Source organism: Natrix helvetica (genome assembly GCF_964273705.1).
Source record: "Natrix helvetica genome assembly, chromosome: 1".
Taxonomy (NCBI): domain Eukaryota; kingdom Metazoa; phylum Chordata; class Lepidosauria; order Squamata; family Natricidae; genus Natrix; species Natrix helvetica.
The window spans coordinates 191,665,952-191,687,895 of record NC_138548.1 but is presented as its reverse complement, the minus strand read 5'-3'; the positions used below and the strand labels follow the sequence as shown (position 1 = coordinate 191,687,895).

Genomic DNA, 21,944 nt, shown 5'->3' with positions numbered 1-21,944 from the left:
GAAGGGGGGAGCAATATATTTTCCAAAGAAGCAAAAGACAAAACAAGAAGCAATAGATAGAAACTAAACAAAGAGAGAACCTAACACTAAGGAGAAACTTCCTGACAGTGAGAACAATTAATCAGTGGAACTGCTTGTCTCCAGACGTTATAGGTGCTCAATGGAACTTTTTAGAAAAAACTGGCCAGCCATTTCTCTGAAATGGTATAGGGTCCCCCCGAAAGTTCCTTCTAAATGTTATTTTGTTATTCTGAAACCTTTCCCAGACTCAGATTTTGGCATCCTCAGTTTTCCTGCTGAGTAGGGGGTTGAAGTAGAATACCTCAGAAGTCCCTTTTAACTCTATTATTCCATTATTCCTTACACACATGCACACACACTCTCTCACACACACACACAAACACACACTCACTCAATTTAAGTGTTACGGTTCTAAATACCATGCAGAATTAAATCATTGTCCAAGGCAAAAACATCCTTAAAGGTCCAATTTATTCTACAGGCAAGTTAGCACCTCTATGGAATTCCAACTCTGATTTGCATCCTGGAATTCCACCCAATCATCATCTTCCACGCTGGCATCTACACCCCTCTGGTTCCGGTCAGGTGTCGAGGTGCGGAGACAAAAGATGACCTTGAGCTTCTATAAAAGAATGACAACATACATTCCACAATCCTACTCCTTTCTATTCCCCCCTCCCAACTACTACACTAATGAAACAGCATAGAAAATTATAAGAAAGTGTGGCAGGCCAAAGATCCTAAAAAGAACATAACTACAGGCCTGACATTAAGCAAATGCCCTTGTTTTGGAGGCTTTAGAATCAGAAGGTACCTTGGAGCAGTGGTGGGCTGCAAATTTTTTAACAACCAGTTCTGTGCCCTAATGACTGGCTGGGTGAGTATGGGCAGGGGCATGACAGCACTCAGCCTCCTGTAACTCTCCCAGTCAAAATGGGGCACAGGGGTTAATTACAAAATGTGGGATTTGCTTTGTGACATCCAGACCCAGTGAGCAAGGAGTGTGAAGTGCACAGAAAATACCTTTTGTTTGGTTATGAAGAAATATCCCCAAAGTCAGATGTACACTAAACTTAGACTGATTTTTAGCTACACATCTTCCTAGCAAACAGCAAATTTTGAAGCTCCAGATAAAGAAGATTCATTTTAGGATGAGTAACCACAGCTTGCATGTTGGAAGTTCCTAAAGGAATGCTGGGCAACTCTGTATTTTAAAGAACATTTGAGGGTGGGGTGCAGAATAGTCCTTGTCTGCCTGAGGCTGTAGAGACCTGGCACCAATCAAAACACTGTTTGTGAAGCAAACAGGGTAAGCCACTGTAGGAAGTTAAAACCCACCCCACTCCTAGAAAAATGAAATATCCTGGGACATATTGAAAATGCAGAATATTATATTTCCCTGGATAAGAAATGGAGAAACATGTTTTAGGCAGGAGACAGACTCACTCTTAATAGCCCCCACCTTTGTCAATGGGCCATTAAAAGACCAGAACCAGTCTAATCTACATAACATATTCCCTCTTCAGCTCCAGGGTGATGGAATTAAAGCATGTGTGGAAAGTTATCACCTAGCCCTCTCCCAGAAAAATGAAATATCCTAGGAAATATTGAAAAGGCAGAATATTTATCTGGATGTGAAAAGAAACATGTTTCAAAAAGACAAGGTAACTCTCCCTGCAGCTTCCTGCCCCCACCTTTTGTCCATGAGCCTGAGCCAGTCCCTTTACATAATAAAAGAGTTCTCCCCTTCAGCTCCAGGGGGATGGGAATGAAGGCATGATAATATAAGCCTTTACTCAACTGACCACATGGCATCTGAGAACTCTGAGAATTCAACCAAACCTGGACTCAGTCTAGAGAGTTGCCCCTGCATGGGCCCATGTGAGTCTGACAACCAATCAGAATACATTTCTTACACAGGAGCAGGAAACAGAGAGGTAGGACTGAACAGGTTATAAAAAGCCTAGCAAGCCACTTCCCCTGCCCTTCTCTTCTTCTCCACCAACATTGAAGCATATGATCACCTTTTCTGTTCAGGACTCAAGCCACGTGGTCCTGTCCACCTTTAAAACCATCTTTCCAAGCAGCCTCCATCTCTCCAGTGTCTTTTTCCCCACGGAGCCGAACCCAGAAGGACATTTCTTCCAACACATGATAGTATTACCCCTTTACCCATCTAATCATAGGGCACCTGGGAAGAAGCAATGCTCAACCAAACCTGGACTCAAAACACAGCCTACAGAGTTGCCCCTGCATGCCCCCCTAGGAGTCTGACAACCAATCAGAATACAAGCTCAGGTTCAAAGCCCAGAGAGGGCATAAAACCAGGGACTTTCAGCATCTCTGCCCTTTTTTCTTCTTTACCCAACATCTTAAAACATGTGATTACCTTTTCACCCAGGACCTCAAACCATGTGGTCCTGTCCACCATTAAAACCATCTTTCCAAGCAGCCTCCATGTTTCCAGTGTCTTTCCCCCCCACTTGGAATGAACCCAGAAAGACATGCCTTCCATTACAACTAGTATATGAAAATAAGAGCAAACTCCACTTCCTTCCAGTACTGATGATGTTGCCTAGTTTGGTAATGAAACATATACAAGAAAACCATCAAGCTCAGGGAGCACCAAGGATTCCACACTTCAACCCTGAGCTATAAGTATTCTTTTCTATCGATAAACACTTTTTGGTTAGAGGGACCCAGAGCCTGCCTTATATCAGATGGCTCTGATGAAATCCAGAATGGATTTCATTCTAAATTTTGATATGATTTCTGTAAATAAGGATTGTAGAATTATAATGGCTAAGTATTTGATCCTTCATGCATCAAAAAAATACAAAGCTAAGGGATAAACAAACCACTTTAGAGACCATTGTAGGGCCTCTAGCTGTAGGCATTTTGCTCCCTTAGAAATTATGTTGCTTTTTTCCTAACTTCCTTTATGTTGTTCTAAATAGACAAATTATTAAGAAAAAGCAGTTAAGCAGTTAAGAGCTTTAGAGGATGGCGAGAGAGAAACTACTCTGAAGAAACAGATTGATTCTCAATGAATATTCACTTTTCTTTTATCAAAACAAAAATGTTCAATTTGCTACAAAAATCAAAGGATGGACATAAATGATTTAATTGCAAATCAGGGACATTTTTAATATATAGTTCTTTTAAACATAATCTTAATAGGTTACATTCATGCTAACTTAATTACCTTTACTTCCCACTGAAAATAATAGAAATGTTAATCATGCCATTTATTTTATTACTTACTTTTTGAAGATCTTACTTTTTTGAACATTTCCAGAGGTCCAGAAGAGGCTGACCCACTGGTAGAGAAGCCAAAGTGTTTTATTCGGATGATGGTGAAGCTGTAAGAACGTGAAATGTAAGGAAAATATTTTCACCACCTGTGTAAAACACACCAGGCCTAGGCCTGGAAGCACAGCCAATGAAAGGAGAGGTAGCTTCCTTTGTTTCATAAGGCTGAAATGAAAGGCCCTTGTTGATTGGCTGCCACACCCCAATCTGTGAAGCTGCTCATTCAAACTAGCCAGTCAGCAGTGTAGGAAGTTATCACACAGCCCTCTCCCAGAAAAATGAAATATCCTAAGAAATATTGAAAAGGCAGAATATTTCTCTGGATGTGAAAAGAAAGAAACATGTTTTATTAAAGAGAGAATAGCTCCCTGTAGCTTCCTGCCCATCCCCACTTTGTCAATGGGCCATTAAGAAGGCCAAGCTAGTCCACTTTACATAATAAAGAGTTCTCCCCTTCAGCTCCAGAGTGATGGGATTAAGGCATGATCAGCTTTACTCACCACATGGCATCTGAGAACTCAACCAAACCTGGATTCAAAACACAGCCTAGAGGGTTGCCCCTGCATGGCCCCATGGGAGTCTGAAAACCAATTGGAAGACAAGCTCAAGATCAAAGGCCAGAGAGGGCATAAAACCAGGGACTCAGCATCTCAGTCCTTCCTTCTCTTCTCTTCTCCACCAACATTGAAGCATGTGATCGCCTTTTCTGTTCAGGACTCAAGCCATGTGGTCCTGTCCACCATTAAAACCATCTTTCCAAGCAGCCTCCATGCCTCCAGTGTCTTTTCCTCCACTTGAAGCTGAACCCAGAAGGACATTTCTTTCAATAATTGGCACCCCAGAGATGGGACTCCAAGCTTGTCTAACCAAAGGATATGGCCCAGGTAAGCCTCCCATGCCGGCACAGACCCTATTGAGTCTGTGGGTGGACTTTACCTTGGCCTTAGCCATTTGAATCTAGGTTTTAAAGGGGTTTTGAGTTTGAACTCAAGAAGGTGAGTACCTCTAAATTTTAATTCTCTAAACTTTAATTTTAAAGCATGGGAAATGTGTGTATGCCTGCATGTGTGTGACTAGTGTGTGTGAAAATGGATGGAAAAGTGAATGATTTTTTTATTTTATTTTGTTGTTGTAGCTGTTTTTGTCCTGTGAGAGAGAAAAAAATGCCCATTGTGCGTAAAGAGAGAGGAAAAGAGGAGGTGTGCATATCCGCTGACGACAGGACCCCTCCTGGGTAGCTGTACGGCTGGTCCTCCCAAGTCTTTCCCCAAGACTTGAAAACTGTCGAAAAGTCCCTGCGAGTAAGTGCGTGAAAGAAGGTTCCCACGGTGAGGAATGCGAAAAGTCCCTCCAAGAGGCACGAAAAGTCCCTCCGAAGGGCGAGAAAAAGTCCCTTTAAAAGGGCGTGAAAGGTCCTCTAAGCACGCAAATTTCAAGCGGGGAATACAAAGCGGCAAGCCCGGCTAGGACGAAGTGAGCCCCACATCTGAGCGGGATCATGGGAAGTGGTAGCTCACAGGCAGCCATGGAAACCCCCCTAGGGGAGCTGTTGGGGGCCTGGGACAAAAAGCAGATGCCTGTCCTGGCTGGAATGATAAGGAAAGCAAAACAGATATGTAGAAAAATGGGCTTTGCTGAAAGATGATACAGGAAAAACTAATTTGGCTACATGAAGGTACTTAAAAGAAAAGGGAAAATGTTGTCTTCTATGCAACCATGTGGTTTGTTTGTTAAGAATTGTGCCTTCCCTAATTTAACATATTTGTGCTGGGAATGACTAGGATGTGTAAAGCTGAGAGTTCTCTTATTTTCTCTTATTCTCTTATTCCCTCTTATTTTCTCCTTGTCCTTGTGTAAATGTGTGTCTAAGTCTTTATGCACCCTCAAGGTAATTGTAACTAAGATGTCTCCAATCCAAAAGACAATCATTTTAAATTGTTCAATGAAAGAAAAAAGTAAACTGGCAGAAATTGCCTTCGCTCAGTTTGTTGGGCCCAGAAAACTGAGTGAAGGTGGGGGGGAGTCTTTACTTTGTGTCTATTTGGCCAGCAGAAACAGAGTAAAGAGAAGGTTTTTTTCCTTCCTTCCTTCCCTATACCTTAAAGTAACAACCCAGGAAATATTTTAAGTTCATTTGCAAGAAACGTTTCATCCTTGCATTTATTGTGTGTTTAAATGATTTTACCTGTTCATTTCTTTCCTGAAGCATATGAATCCAGACCCCATGTGTGATGACTTTGGCATAAAATAAAGGCAGACAGCAAGGAGCTTGAACTAGAGCTTGTCTTTATTCAGTGGCAGCCATCTTAAAATTGACGTCTGCCCTAGATGACATCATTAAAAAGGTTAACTGTTTCCTAGTCTTCTTAAAGAGCTGAGCACAGCAATTGCACTTAAAATATAACATAAAACATACACATCATTACATCTCCCTTCTTAAGTATAAAACATCTAATATGATACAAAATCTTTCCATATTTTTGGTTTAATAGCTCGACCATAGTGAGAGAACGTTACCGCTGTCTGATCATCAGTAAAGTTACTGTCAAGTTGTGAGTCAGTCCCAGCATTGTCACATGCTGATATGCTTACATTATCCTTGGCATTCTCAGTAGGCTGTATATCCGTGTTCAGGAGTTTTGTGCCATCATGCACTTGTGCTTCACTTTCCTTGTTGTTTTCTTCTTCCAACGCAGTGTCTGGACGCAGATGACACCTGTTTCTTCTCAATTGCTGTCCACACTTGGTTTCAACTACATATGATTTTGGTGAATTGCCCTCTCTGACAATTCGAGCAGGTTCCCATGTTTTCCCAGTGACTGTGTTTCACAGCTTGCCCGGCACACAGTGGATGAAGAGGCTTGGTAGATTTATCAAAATACAGTTTTTGCTTTCTCATGTTTATGTTCCGCTGAGCTATTACCCACTCATGTGCGATGGAACGAGGCTGCAATTTATGCGGAACAGTAGGCACTGTAGTCCTCATGTTCTTCCCATTAACAGCTGAGCTGGTGAGCATAAGCCCCCAATGGGTATTGCACGATAGTTTAGTAGCCCCAAATACACATCCTGCCCTGACGTTTGTGCTTTCTGTATAATGGATTTGGCTATGCCAACATACTTCTCTGCTAGGCCATTGGCCTGTGGGTGATAAGGGCTTGTGGGTTTGTGCTTGATTCCCCATTCACGCAGGAAGCACTGGAATTCGGCACATGAGAATTGTGGCCCATTATCAGACACTAGTTCTTCATACACTCCATGTCTTGAAAGTATTGTCTTGAAGGCCCATATGACTGTTACCACTTTTAAACTTCCCAGCTGCACTAGTTCAAAGTATTTGCTGTAGTAGTCTACTATTATCAGATAGTGTATGTCTCCAAAATGAAAAATGTCCGTAGCCAATCTCTGCCATGCCCGTGAAGGAGCATTCCACAGTGTAAGAGGTTCTTTCGCATTGTTTTTTTGAAAGTCTGGCAGGTGTCACACTTCTTTACAAGTGTTTCAATGTCAGAGTCCAAATGAGGCCAGTAGACCACCTCCTGTGCTCTGCGCTTACACAGAGTAATGCCCAAATGTCCCTGATGAATTTGTTCCATTACTTCTGCCCGCTGTGACTTAGGTATAAGAATACAGTCACCCATTAGTATGATATCCTCATAAATGGATAGTTCATCTTTCACAGGCCAGAATTCCTGCAGCTCAGGACACAGCTTCTTGCATTTTTCTGGCCAGCCATTGCACATGACATGCATTAGTTTCTCTAGTACTTTATCCTGTTTGGTGTCTTGTCTTATTCTCTCCAGAAGTACATCTGATATTGGCATGTTGACTAGTATTGTATGTACCTGCTCTTCCAACTCAGGTTCATCCCTGGCTTCATGTCCTTCTGGAAACACTCTTGACAGGCAATCTGCCATTGGAATTTCCTTCCCAGGCTTATACTTCACTGTGAGATCATACTGCTGTAATTGCATAATCATTCGCTGCAAGTGTGGAGGTGTAGAAGCTAGCGGTTTTTGTAGTATGTACTCCAACGGCTTGTGGTCGGTTTCTACAACTACTGGACGGCCATATACCATGTTTCCCTGAAAATACGCCAGGGTCTTATATTTTTTTGACCCACGAAATATGGCCTTGGGCTTATTAAAGGGGAGGGCTTATTATTTTTGGGTTGCCGGGCGGCTGCTCCCTTGTGACTGGGTTCCTGAAGAGCCGGGCACAGCCTCAGGGTCGAATGGCTGTGTTGCGTTGTCGCAGCAGCAACGCAGCAGCCATGAGGTGACCAAGCTTATGAGCAGCCGCCCGGCAACCCCCCTTTCCAGCCGTGTATAGTGCCGCTGACCGACCTAGCAGTACCCGGAAGGCACCAAGCAACGCGAGCGCCTGTTCGCCGCCCTCCGCCTCCCGCGGCTCGGTGCCTTCGGAATGCCCCTAGGTGAGTGAATGGGGCTCTGCATGGCTGGAGAGGGGAGTTGTGCAGCGGCTTTTCCGCTCCCCGCTTGCGCGAAGGGCATCTGCGCTGCTGGCGCCGTCCGCCGCTTGGGTTTTTTTTCAAAGCACGGAGGATGGATGCCGCTCTGGAAGTACGCTCTATGGTTGTGGGCTGCAGATTGTACAACCATGGAGCGTACTTCCAGAGCGGCATCCATCCTCCGTGCTTTGAAAAAAAAAACCAAGCAGTGGACGGCGCCAGCAGCGCAGATGCCCTTCGCGCGAGCGGGGAGAGGAAAAGCCGCTGCGTAACTCCCCTCCAGCCATGCAGAGCCCCATTCACTCACCTAGGGGCATTCCGAAGGCACCGAGCCACGGGAGGCAGAGGGCGGCGAACAGGCGCTCGCATTGCTTGGTGCCTTCCGGATACTGCTAGGTCGGTCAGCGGCGCTGTACCCGGCTGGAAAGGGGGGTTGCCGGGCGGCTGCTCATAAGCTTGGTCACCTCATGGCTGCTGCGTTGCTGCTGCAACAGCGCAACACAGCCATTCGACCCTGAGGCTGTGCCCGGCTCTTCGGGAGCCCGCTTGCAAGAGAGCAGCTGCCCAGCAACCCCCCCTCTTCGGATAGGCACAGCGCCGCTGACTGACCTAGCGGTACCCCGAAAGCAGCAAGCAACGCAAGCGCCTTTCCCCCACCTCATTCCCGTGGCTTGGTGCCTTCGGGATACCGCTAGGTCGGCGAGCGGTGCTCTGCCTGGTCAGAGGGGGGGGATTGTCCAGAGGGTTTATTTTCGAGGGTGGGCTTATATTTTTGCGCACGCGAAAAATTTCGCAAGGGTTTAGTTTCAGGACAGGTTGTATTTTCGGGGAAACACGGTATGTACTGGTGAAACTTCTCACATCCATTCACAATGGCCAACATCTCTTTCTCAATTTGAGCATAATTAGCTTGTGTCATGGTCAGTGCACGTGAAGCATAAGCCACCGGATGTCCTTGTTGAGTCAGTACAGCACCTAGCCCAAACTGGGATGCATCCACTTGAAGCAAGTGTCAGCATTTATGTCAAAGTATTTCAGCATTGGCCCTGGATATTTAGTGATCAGTTTCTTCACTTTGTCAAAAGTCCTTTCCATGTTTGCATCCCAACACCAAATGGCATCCTTCTGCAGCAATGCACGTAACGGTGCTGTCAGTTGTGCGAGGCCCTTAGAGAATTTCAATAGATAGTTGAAAATGCCCAATGATGTCTCCAATTCCTTTCTGGAGGTTGGGGCCTTCATGTTAAGAACTGCTGTGATCTTCTTTGGATCAGGCTTCAAGCCCTCTTTGGTTAGTAGGTGTCCAAAATATGTCACTTCTCCTACCCCAATTTGCATTTTATTTGGATTGAATTTCAGATTTCTTTCACGACATCGATTGAGCAAAGCAGTAAGGTTTCTGTCGTGCTCTACTTGATCCTTTCCATTGACCAACAAATCATCAACTATTACTTCAACACCCTGTAGACCTGCAATTAGTTCATGTGATTTCTTTTGAAATATCTCCTGTGCCGATGCTATGCCGAAAGGCACCCTTGTGAAGCGCCATCGACCCGCAGGAGAGTTGAAAGTAGTGAGATAACTGATAGCTTCGTCAAGACGCAATTGCCAGTAACCAGGCTGGGCATCTAGTACACTGAACACTGTTGCTCCTACTAGCTTGTGTGCTATATCCTTTATGGTGGGGAGTTTGTAGTGTTCTCTCATTATTACTTTGTTCAAATCACGTGGATCGATGCATATACGAATTGCACCTGTGTTCTTCTTCTCCACCACAACCATAGAACTGACCCATTCCGATGGTTCAGTGACCTTCTCCCAACTTCTCCATCCTAGTGAGTTCCTGTCTAACTTTATCCACAAAAGTTGGAGGTATTTTCCTTGGTGCATGGATAACAGGCTGTGCACCTTCCTTTATATGTATGTGGCTTATGCCTGGGAGACACCACATGGCCTGAGTCCTGAACAGAAAAGGTGATCACATGCTTCAATGTTGGGGAGAAGAAGAGAACGGCTGAGGGAGGGGCTTGCTAGGCTTTTTATAACCTGTTCAGTCCCACCTCTCTGTTTCCTGTTCCTGTGTAAGAAATGTATTCTGATTGGTTGTCAGACTCACATGGACCCATTCAGGGGAAACTCTCTAGGCTGAGTCCAGGTTTGGTTGAGTACTCAGATGCCATGTGGGGAGTTGGGTAAAGGGCCAATATTATCCTGCCTTAATCCCATCACTCTGGAGCTGAAGGGGAGAACTCTTTATTATGTAAAGTGAACTAGCTCAGGCTTTAATGGCTCATTGATAAAGGGGGATGGGCAGGAAGCTACAAGGAGCTATTCTCTCTTCAAACATGTTTCTTCCTTTTCACATCCAAGGAAATGTAATATTCTGCCTTTTCAATATTTCCTAGGATATTTCATTTTTCTGAGAGAGGGCTGGGTGATAACTTTTCACAACACCATGGGGATATCTGTGTTATCCCCATAATGTTACCAGTTTATCTGTTTAGTAAGCGATGGTTTTATTTTTCAAACTTGCCTGCAAACTATCTACCCTCCCACGCCCCTCCCTTACCTCTAATCCTCCAAAAATGTCTTTTCTGTGGGGGAGGGGACCTTGTTCTCATGTCTTTCAGCCCTGCACAGATGAGCAGAGCACATGGATCCAGATGCCTCCAGAGGAGACCCTCCATCCATTTGAGCCAGGAATTGGGTTTGGATCTAGTCCTCCACTGAATGTCCAACAACCAGAATGAAGCCTAACTCACCAGCCTTACCACCAAACCAAGCATGCCACCCTAGCAGACATGAAAGAACCCTAAAGGAGATGAAGAAGTAAAGACCAAAAGACTTTTCAATTCCCAGAAGACAGCTGAAGAGAGAGAGAGAGAGAGAGAGAGAGAGAGAGAGAGAGAGAGAGAGAGAGAGAGAGAGAGAGAGAGAGAGAGAGACCCCATTCAGAATTAGATTGAAAGTATCTCCTGCACGTTACCTCAGCACAAAGCTTCTCTGGGTTGATTTTTGCCCTTGTTAATCCCATGGGGGGGGATGTTCCCCTCAGGCAATTCCCCCACTTGAAGAGTAGCAGAAAGAATCTTCAAAACCTGAGCCCTGAATAAGAGCTAGGGCAGATTCAAGAACCATCCCTTCGAAATGGGCAGCATGTAACTTAAAGGAAAAGCATGGCTGTGAGGAATTTTGGGACTTCTGCTTGCTTCAAACCTGTCTGAAAGCTCACAGAAAGTGATATCTGATATTAATTGGCATAGAAAATTGGATACTGTAAATGTCTTTCCAGAAACTTCCTGACAGTTAGAACAATTAATCAGTGGAACAGCTTGCCTCCAGAAGTTGTGAATGCCCCAACACTGGAAGTCTTTAAGAAGATGTTGGATAGCCATTTGTCTGGAACAGTATAGGGTTTCCTGCCTAGGCAGGCCCCATGGGAGTCTGACAACCAATTAGAAGACAAGCTCAAGATCAAAGGCCAGAGAGGGCATAAAACAGGGACTCAGTATCTCAGTCCTTCTCTTCTCTTCTCTTCTCTTCTCTTCTCTTCTCTTCTCTTCTCTTCTCTTCTCCACCAACATTGAAGCATGTGATCACCTTTTCTGTTCAGGACTCAAGCCATGTGGTCCTGTCCACCATTAAAACCATCTTTCCAAGCAGCCTCCATGTCTCCAGTGTCTTTTCCCCCACTTGGAGCCGAACCCAGAAGGACATTTCTTCCAACAGCAGCAAGCAGACTCCCCAAACTAAGCCTGACCAGACTGGGAAAAACTAAGCCTTCAGGCCCTCATGGCAGAGAAGCTCAGATGGGGAAAGCTGTTTTCCTTATATCTCAAGGTTCCCCAGCTTCTGAATAAAAGACTTTGGCTTCTCTGTCATGTGATTCAGCCTGTTCTGCAGCTCTTTGAAAAGTAAGTATAGTAAAGCCATGGGAAATGGGGTGATGAGGCAGATCAGGCCGAGGGCCCCTCCATTTTGGCCTGTAACATGCCATGGGAGTCCTAGGAAGGCCCTGTAGCAGGTCGTTCACACCAGCAAAGAGGCAAATGAAGGCTTACCAGACAGGCAGGTAGCTGGGCCACGTCAGAGGCAGTGGGGAATGGCAAAGGAAGGCTCAGCAAGGATCTGGGCCACGTGGGAGGCCAGGGCAAAGGTAGCAAGCTGGCTGGCCCGCAGAGAACATGTGGTCGAGGCAAGCAGCCAGAGGAGGACCAGCTATGCTGGCCAAGTGGACAAGATGATGAGTGTCTGGGCAGAGTGGGGGCAGTGTGTGTGTGTGGCCAGCCAGAATTTTTACTACCAGTTTGCCCGAATCACCCTGAACCAGCAGAATCCCACCACTGTTCGTATGTACCTTGTCTCTCTGTGTGTGTGTGTGTGGGGGGTCTATTGTAACTTAGAATGTTTGTTAGCTTTTGGGGATCTGGTATAACTTTGAAGATGTGTTAAATGTTCTGTCATATGTAGAGGACTCCATATATTAGATTTAAAGGTCCTTCATTTCCTGATTTACATGCAGCTAGAAATATTTGTGGGCAATTGGGATGTAGAACAGCTGGTAACTAACAGTGGGAAAGGGCTGCATAGTGAAGTAGGAGAAAGAAACATGACTGTTTCTCTGCTGCTTCATCATGGAATTCATTTAAAGACTGCCAGTTATTGCTCACTATTTTTAGTTTATATACAATAACTTGACACTTCCACAGCTTAAAGAAACTTCTCTCTGTGATACTTCTCCACAGTCACATAAGCCCACCAGACATTAAGAGCAATGATTGATGGTGGTTTCCCTGATGGTGATTAATGCTGGATACACAAATATAATTCATATATAAGTATATTCAACTTTTTGGTCTTTTTGATCCTTTTTTTAATGCAACATTGCGTAATGAAACATTTTTTTCCTTTCTCTTCCTGGGGTATAATGATTATTGGTGATCCTAAATAAATGTCATTTGGCTCCAGGAGTGAAAGCAGGTAGACTTCTCTGATACTTCATTATTTCCTTCCAGATACATGTAATTTAAAGCATGGAGCTAATAGATCTATGACAATTATGCAAAATAATAACCATACTCTTTGAAATTACAGTGGAGTGGTGCTTACGTTTTCACTTACATTTTGTAGGTTGAACAGTTAACTTAGAATAGGATGTAGGAGTTTTTCTACTGAATTTATTTTGGTCTACAACATTAATAAAATTTCTTTCTCTGCTTACCTCTAGCCTTTAAGAAGAAAAAAAGAAGAGCTTTGTGCCGTTTGATTTTACACTATTAAAATTACTTCTGATTTCAGCTGCTCTCAAAGCTTCAAAACTCTATCATGATGATGATGGTGATGATGATGATGATGATTATTATTATACAATTGTATCACAGCGGCCAGTTGTTTCACCGGATTTGGCATTGATTACTAGTTGGGCCCCACCCAGGGGCCTAGGACGTCATAACATATTTTCGTAATATACATGCGGATCCAAGCAGTGCAGCTTTTTGCATTTGACTGATGGTGATTTTGTCAAGTTTTAACTGTTTTAAATGTAATTCCGGTGCTTTTGGAATAGCACCCAGTGTGCCGATTACCACTGGAATTACCACTGCTGGTTTGTGCCATAATCGTTGAATTTCAATTTTTAAGTCCTGGTATTTCGCAATTTTTTCATGTACCTTCTCGTTGACCCTGCTATCACCTGGTATTGCGATGTCTATGATTGTAACATTATTTTTCTCAACAAGTGTGATGTCCGGTGTGTTATGCGCCAGTATTTTGTCTGTTTGTATACAAAAATCCCATAGGATCTTGACCATCTGATTTTCGGTGACTTTTTCAGGCTTATGTTCCCACCAGTTTGTTGTTGTTTTAATATTATAATTTTTGCACAAATTCCAGTGAATCATTTGTGCTACTGAATTGTGCCACAATTTATAATCAGTCTGTGCGATTTTTTTACAGCAGCTGAGTATGTGGTCAACAGTTTCATCAACTTCTTTGCAGAGTCTGCATTTGGCATCATCAGAGGATTTTTCGATTTTGGCCTTAATGGCATTTGTTCGGATAGCTTGTGTTTGCGCAGCCAGGATTAGTCACTCTGTTTCTTTCTTTAATGTACCTGTTGTTAACCATAACCAAGTTTTTTCACTGTCCACTTTATCTTTTATTTTTTCCTGAAACTGACCTTGCAATGCGTTGTTCTGCCAACTCTCCATTCTTGATTTTATCACATCTTTTCTGTATTCTTGTTTCGTCTGTTGGGCCTTCAGTAGATTTTTGTTGTTTACTTTGATTAATAGATATTCTTGACTTTCTTTTAGATAATCAGCCAGTGCATGTTTTTCTTCTTCAACTATTTGCTTCACTTGTAATAATCCTCTGCCACCTGATTTTCGGGGCAGGTATAGTCTATCAGTGTCACCGCGTGGATGTAAACTGTAGTGCATTGTCATTAGTTTCCTGGTTTTTCAGTCCAAAATGTCCAAATCAGCTTGTGTCCAGTTAACTATACCAGCTGTATATCTTATAACTGGTATTGCCCAGGTATTTATGGCCTTGATTGTATTTCCACCATTTAATTTAGATTTCAAAATTTTCCTAACTCTGTTGGTGTACTCTCTCCTGACAATAGTTTTTACTTCTCCATGTTTGATGTTATCCAACTGCAAAACGCCTAAGTATTTGTAGGCTTCATTTTCGTTGCATCTAATTAGTTGGCCATTGGGCATTTCAAGTCCCGCACAGGCAGTGATTTTGCCCCTTTTTATGGATACAGTGGCGTATTTTTCCATGCCAAACTGCATTGAAATATCGGTGCTGAATACTCGAACTGTGTTTGTCAGTGATTGGATTTCTATTTCTGACTTACCATAGAGTTTCAAATCATCCATATATAATAAATGTTTTTCTCAACCAGTGTGATGTCTGGTGTGTTATGCGCCAGTATTTTGTCCGTTTGTATACGAAAATCCCATAGGATCTTGACCATCTGATTTTCGGTGACTTTTTCAGGCTTATGTTCCCACCAGTTTGTTGTTGTTTTAATATTATAATTTTTGCACAAATTCCAGTGGATCATTTGTACTACTGAATTGTGCCACAATTTATAATCAGTCTGCGTGATTTTTTTACAGCAGCTGAGTATGTGGTCAACAGTGATTGGAAGGTGAATCACCCTGGAAAATTCCTCGCTTGTTGTTGTTGTTGTTGTTGTTGTTGTTGTTGTTATAATTATTATTATTATTATACGATTGTATCACAGCGGCCAGTTGTTTCACCGGATTTGGCATTGATTACTAGTCGGGCCTCACCAAGGGGCTTAGGACGTCGTAACGTATTTTCGTACTATACGTGCAGATCCAAGCAGTGCAGCTTTTTGCATTTGACTGATGGTGGTTTTGTCAAGTTTTAACTGTTTTAAATGTAATTCCAATGCTTTTGGAATAGCACCCAGTGTGCCGATTACCACTGGAATTACCACTGCTGGTTTGTGCCATAACCGTTGAATTTCAATTTTTAAGTCCTGGTATTTCACAATTTTTTCATGTTCCTTCTCGTTGACCCTGCTATCACCTGGTATTGCGATGTCTATGATTGTAACATTATTTTTCTCAACAAGTGTGATGTCTGGTGTGTTATGCGCCAGTATTTTGTCTGTTTGTATACGAAAATCCCATAGGATTTTTTTTAAACAAAATTTTATTGGTTTTCAAATATATAGGGGAGGGTAAATAGGTATACAAAATTTTTTGGCATCTTTCATACTGCTGGTAGAGATCCCAGCACGATACTCACTTATATAACATTGTACAACAAATTTATAGAAGAAAACAGTAAACCAAATCTTACTCTATATTGTTAGTCTTGTGTTCCTACATGTTTCTCTTTGTCGTTTTCTAATATATCATTAACTGCTATTGTTCCAAATAATTTTATTTTTGAGATCTGAGCCTTTTCGATATTGCTTCTTCCTCCCTGTCACCAGAGAGAGCCTCAGTGCCCCCCTCCTTCCCGTCTTGGATCTTACTATCTTGTGTTTTACTGTCTCTTTCACTACTCCCACTCAATTCCTCCTCTGAGAGTGGAAAGTTCTTTTTAATGAAGGCCTCCACCTCCTGGACTGTATTGATTCTGATCCTATTTCCCTCCCAGAAGATTAACATCCCCTCCGGAATCAGCCATTTGAACCAGATCCCTTTTTCATAAATTTTTTTTGCTAGGGAGGAAAATTTCCTCCTTCTATCTCTTATTTTTTTCGGGATCTGTTTGAGAATGGTGATCTCTTCACCCTTGTATTTCAATGGTCCCTCCCTTTGGGTCGCAAGTACCTCATCCCTTGTGGATCTCCTGACAAACTTAACATGTATCTCCCTCAGAACATTGTGTCTTCTAGCATATGCTGAATTTATCCTATATACTAGATCCATATCCCACCATACTTGTTTTTTATCTCTCTTGAGATAATCTGCTAAAATTGTACTCATAATATCTTTAAGGTTTTCATTCTCTGTTTCTGGTAAGTTCTGGAATCTAAGAAAAAAGGACATTCTTTCAAATTCTACTTTTGTCTGAAAATTTTCCATATCTGTGTTCCCCTTGCGCATTGCTTTCTCTTCTATCGGTGCTGAATACTCAGACTGTGTTTGTCAGTGATTGGATTTCTATTTCTATTTCTGACTTACCATAGTTTCAAATCATCCATATATAATAAACGTGAATTTTTTTCAGCTTCTTTGGCTGTTTGGTAGCCTAATTTCATTTTTTAAAAGATTACTGATAGTGGGATCATCGCGATGATGAAGAGAAGAGGTGAAAATGAATCACCCTGGAAAATTCCTCGCTTGATATTAACCATTCCATAGTTCTCATTCCCTACTGCCAAGTCAGTTCTCCATTGTTTCATCGCCTTTTCAGTGAAGGATGTAATATTTTTACTAATGCCAGTTGTTTCTAAGCATTTTATGATCCAACTATGTGGCAACGAGTGGAATGCCTTTTTATAATCAACCCAGACTATATTCAAGTTCATTTTTCTTTTCTTACAATTTTCTAATATCATTTTATCAATTAGGAGCTGATCTTTTGTGCCCCTACTCCTTCTTTTGTTGCCTTTTTGCTCTACTGGCAAAATTTCCACTTTGGCTTTGATGCTTTTTCCATTGTGTGATTAGGTGCTTTGATTTTAATGCCTAGTTCATTAGTGACTATTACAGCTGCACTGTACATTAACTGATTCATTTCTGAGATGGTTCCCGATTCAATTGTTGAAAGCACTGCATTAACCATTTTCATGATAGACCCAACATTTTCTTAGGGATGGTTTTTAATGATGGTAAACGTTGCCTTTCCTCACTAGCCAGAAAATGCTCCATGATCTTGTCCTTCAGTTCTTTTTGTTTTTGAGTTGGTTCATCAGTTGGTTTAATGGTAACTGGTTCTGGCGGTAGTGTTGTTATTTCATCTCCGGCAGCTTCCTCTGGGAGTTCTACTACGATTTCTTTAGTTGTGTCTTGAGTATCAGTTATTTCCTCTTGTGATGTTTTTTGTTTTGTTTTGCAATTTGCCTGAATTTGCTCAAGTTCAACTTTGCTAAACACTTTATTCCGTATAATAAATCACCTTTGATCTGCTAGTCGTTGTTCACTAACATTTGAATCTGGATATTGTTGTTTCCATAAATCATACATTCACTTTAAATAGCCTCTTTTTTTGGCTCTGAGTTGTAATAACAGGCCATTATGGCACGATTTTCATCTGCACTATATTTTTGTCATTTTGTTGGCAGGTCCACTTGTAGCCCACTTGTCGACGGATGCTCAGGGACCTCAAGGTCCGCTGCAGCCCTTGTTAACCCGCACGACGACCGATGCGGTATAGAATTTTTATTCGTTTCTTTCTCATCCAGGCTTGGGACCGGCAATGGCAGAGTTGTTGTTGTTGTAGTTGTTGTTGTTGTTATTATTATTATTATTGTTATTATTATTATTATTATTGTTGTTGTTGTTGTTGTTGTTGTTGTTGTTATTATTATTATTATTATTATTATTATTATTATTATTATTATTATTATTATTATTATTATGTTAATCTTTGGTGAGATTCACAGCCTTTGGGGTTGGTTGGTAGCTCAACAGCTCGAGTCCTAACCAAGGACCTAGGAACTGTTAAGGTAACGTCGGAGGATATAAGTTGTTCCAAGAGGTTTTTTGTAGAATCAGAATGTTCAAGTCAGGTAAATTTAGAATTTCCAAACAGCGAGGTAGCCCTTTAGGTATTGCTCCAAGGGCTCCAATTGCAATCAGGACAACACACAATTTCTTTTTCCATAGTCGCTCAACTTCAATTTGCAAGTGCTGGTACTTTGTGATTTTTTCTTGCTGTTTATCTTCAATTCATGCATTACCAGGTATTGCAATGTCAATGAGCCAAACTTTTTTTCTTTTTAACTATTGTTATGTCAGGTGTGTCGTGGGCCAAGTGCCTGTCAGTCTGAATTCTGAAATCCCACAAGATCTTGACTTTCTCATGCTCTAAAACCTTTCTCAACCTGATGGTCCCAGTGGTTTTTGCTGTACTCAAATCCAAACTTTTTGCACAATTTCCAGTGAATGATCTTAGCAAAGTGGTCATGGTGTTGTAGGTAGTCAGTTTGTGAAATTTTGCTGCACCCACTGATCAAGTGGTCGACTGTCTCAACTTTCTCAGTACAGAGGCGACATTTGCCATGTTGACATGTTGAATTTTTGCCCTCATGCAGTTTGTGGCTAAGGCTTGCTCTTGAGCTGTCAAAATAAAGCCTTCTGTTTCTTTTTTCAGTACTCCTGATCTTAACCAGTTCCAAGTTAGTTTTTGGTTAGCTTTGCCTTCAATATTTTTCAAGTATTGGCCATGCATAGCTTTGCTTTTCCAATTTTCAGCTCACTTCTCACTTACTTCTTTCTTATATTTTGACTTAGTTATCTTCAAAAGGTCTCCTTTATTTACTTCCTTAACCATTGGTTCTTCACTTTTCTGGATGTAATCATTCAAGCTGTGTCTTCCTTCTTCCACAGTCTGCTTTACTTGTAGGAGTCCTCGACCACCTTCTGCTCTTGGTAGATACAATCGGTCAACATCACTTTTAGGTGCATGATTCATTGTCATAAGCTTCCTTGTTTTTCTGTCCAATTTGTCCAACTCCATCTAGGTTCAGTCAGTTATTCCTGCAGAGTATCGAATCACAGGTACAACCCATTGTTATTATTGTTGTTGTTGTTGTTGTTCATTACATAGTCAGTCAGGTATTCAGACTGGATTTGGCATTTTTGTCTACTTGAGTTCTTTCCAAGGACCTAGGATAGGCAGATCTGGATGTTTCCTGGTATTACAGATATTGTCTCAGGATGTAAGCTGTATGGAATAAAATCACTTTTTGCAATTGACTGATGGTGATGGTGTTTGAGTGGTACTTCAATTGTTTTGGAGTTGCACCCAAGGCACCTACCATATTTCCCCCAAAATAAGACCTGGTGGGCTGGGCTGGGCTGCTCCTTTCTGGCGCAGGGCAACTTTTGCGGTACAAAGGAAGAAGGAGCGATCTCCCCTGCCTCCTCCATCTGTCCTGCTGCTGGGCTTCCACAGAGCTCCTGCCCACCAAAGCGATAGCTCACCCAACCCACTTTTGGCTGGTGTGTAGATATGCAGTTAGACTGAATGGGTATGCTTTGTTCTCACATAAATCATCCTCAAGGAAAGAAGGATCAGTAGGAAAATCCCCTCCACTCACAGATCACTTTGTGAAAGATTTTCCTCAACTTGCCCACCCATTGTACAGGCACTTCTGATTAACTTAACTTAACTTTATTCAATTTCTAGACCGCCCCTCTCTCAGAAGAGACTCGGGGCGGTGTACAGTCATATTAAAACAATAGAACAATAAATATACATAGTATAAATATAGAATAAATATAGGGCTGGAGGAGGTAACAATAGTCCACTGTACAAATTTAGTTTAAGTTAGATTAAAATTTTAAAAATTTAAAATACATTAACCCTTAAAAACTATCCCAGATAAAATATCCGCCAGGAGGTGAAATGGAACTATAGATGGGCCAGGCCGGCTAATTGGAACAGGTGAGTCTTAAGTTTTTGTCGGAAGGAGCGGAAGTCAGTAGTAGTTCTAATATCGGGGGGGAGGTCATTCCAGAGGGTTGGGCCCATCACAGAGAAGGCTCTACTCCTAGGCGCCGCCCGTTGGCATTGCTTGGTGGACGGCACCCGGAGGAGTCCCTCCCTGTGAGAGTGAATTGGTCGCAGGGATGTATGACGTAGGATGTATGATCTTTCTCCTTCTCCGACATCTCAAGCAAAATCAAACTGTGATGAATGAGACAGCCAACAAGATCCGAGGAATGCCCGCAATTCTTCCTCTCTGCTCCACCCTACTCACCTAAACCAGATCCCCCCTCTCACTCTCTGTTAGGGTTCTAAATACCATGCAGAATTAAATCATTGTCCAAGGCAAAACCATCTTTAAAAGTCCAATTTATTCTACAGACATGTTAGCACCTCTATGGAATTCCAACTCTGATTTACATCCTGTGGGTTCACCCAGTTGAAAGTTCATGATCTATCCCCACACCCACAAATCCATCACATGTTCCAATCATCATCTTCCATGCTGGCATGTACACCCATCTTCTTCCGGCCAGGTGTCGAGGTGCGGAGACAAAAGACGACCTTGAGCTTCTAAGAAAATCCATAACAATACATTCCACAATCCTACTCCTTTCTATTCCCCCCTCCCAACTACTACACTATTGAAACAGCATAGAAAATTATAAGAAAGTGTGGCAGGCCAAAGATCCTAGAAAGAATATAACTACAGGCCTGACAGGCGGCCTCTCCTCAAAAGAAAAACGTTTCCTGCAAAGAGAATAACATAAAAGTTAACATAATAAAATTAACCACCTCTTCTCCACCCAGGGGACCCCTTTGACTTCTCGGGAAACTTCCCATTGAATTGCTTTACTAACTTCTCCACTTTTAGGTTCCCACTGTTCACCCAATTAGCTTCAGACCAAGGGTAACCCTTCCAATGCACTAAGTACTGTAAGCGACCCCTATTCAGCCTGAAATCTACAATTTTTTCCACCTCAGATTGTGTTTCCCCTTCTATCACTACAGGAGGAGATTGAGCTTGGGTGGATGCTCTTCTGTTAGACCCAATTACTGGTTTCAACAAGCTCCAATGAAATTCTGGGTCAATTTCCCCTAGACTTCTGGGTAGACCGAGTTGAACTGTAACTGGGTTAACTATCTTCACTATTGAGAATGGACCTAGAAATTTTGGACCCAATTCCTTGCTAAGCATTTCTAATCTTATGTATTTGGTAGATACAAAAACATTGTCCCCCACACAGTAGGGGTTTTGGAGCGAGCGATGTTGATCATCTTGCTTCTGGTAGGCTTCTGCCGCAACTGCTAGAGCCTTCTTCGTATTCTCCCATCCTTTCTTTAGCATGTCCATCCATTCACTCAAAGACATGAAGGAAGGAGGTTCTCTAGGCAACTCAGGCATGGCAACAACTTCCACGCCACTGGTAATCTGGAAACCCGCTAATCCTGTGCTGCTGTGGACCGCATCGTTGTACGCCACTTCGGCGAAGGGTAGCAAGTCCGACCAGTTGTCATGCTGATAGTCCACAAAACACCTGATGTATTGTTCCACCACCGCATTGGCTCCCTCTGCTGCGCCGTTCATACTGGGATGAACCTCTGAGCTCAGTTCTTGTGTGGACCCAATGGATCTCAGGACCTCTCTCCAGAACTTGGCTGTGAACTGGACTCCACGGTCTGAAATGATCGTCTTGGGTACTCCATGCAGGCGATAAATGTGTTTCACAAACATTTTCGCTAATTCGTTTGAGGATGGCAATCCTGAGCAAGCAATGAAGTGTGCCTGCTTAGAAAACAAATCAATAACAGTCCAAATTACTTTATGCCCACTGCTGTCTGGGAGTTCCCCGATGAAGTCCATTGCGACCTCTTCCCATGGCCGTTTAGGGCTCTCTGCTGCAGGGGTTGTAGGTTCTGGGCTTTTGGATTCAATCATCCACGGCTGGCCTTTTTCCTCCTCCGAGGCCTCCCCCTTGGTAGGACTCTTCGT

General features: G+C 42.6%; 1 protein-coding gene across 3 annotated transcripts in view; it reads right to left on the bottom strand.

Moving 5' to 3' along the window:
- The window catches only part of TRPC4 (transient receptor potential cation channel subfamily C member 4), a 363,414-nt gene extending 360,018 nt beyond the window's left edge, over positions 1-3,396 (bottom strand). Inside the window, exon 1 of one of the 3 annotated variants that reach the window (XM_081936901.1) lies at positions 3,286-3,396. Coding sequence is in view for 1 of the 3 variants with exons in the window: in XM_081936897.1 (XP_081793023.1) it covers positions 3,302-3,313 (12 nt within the window). In the remaining 2 variants the exon portion in view is untranslated. The remainder of the gene's footprint in view (positions 1-3,285) is intronic. The other 2 variants (XM_081936899.1, XM_081936897.1) reach the window with 2 other exon arrangements.
- Positions 3,397-21,944: the final 18,548 nt, after the last annotated feature.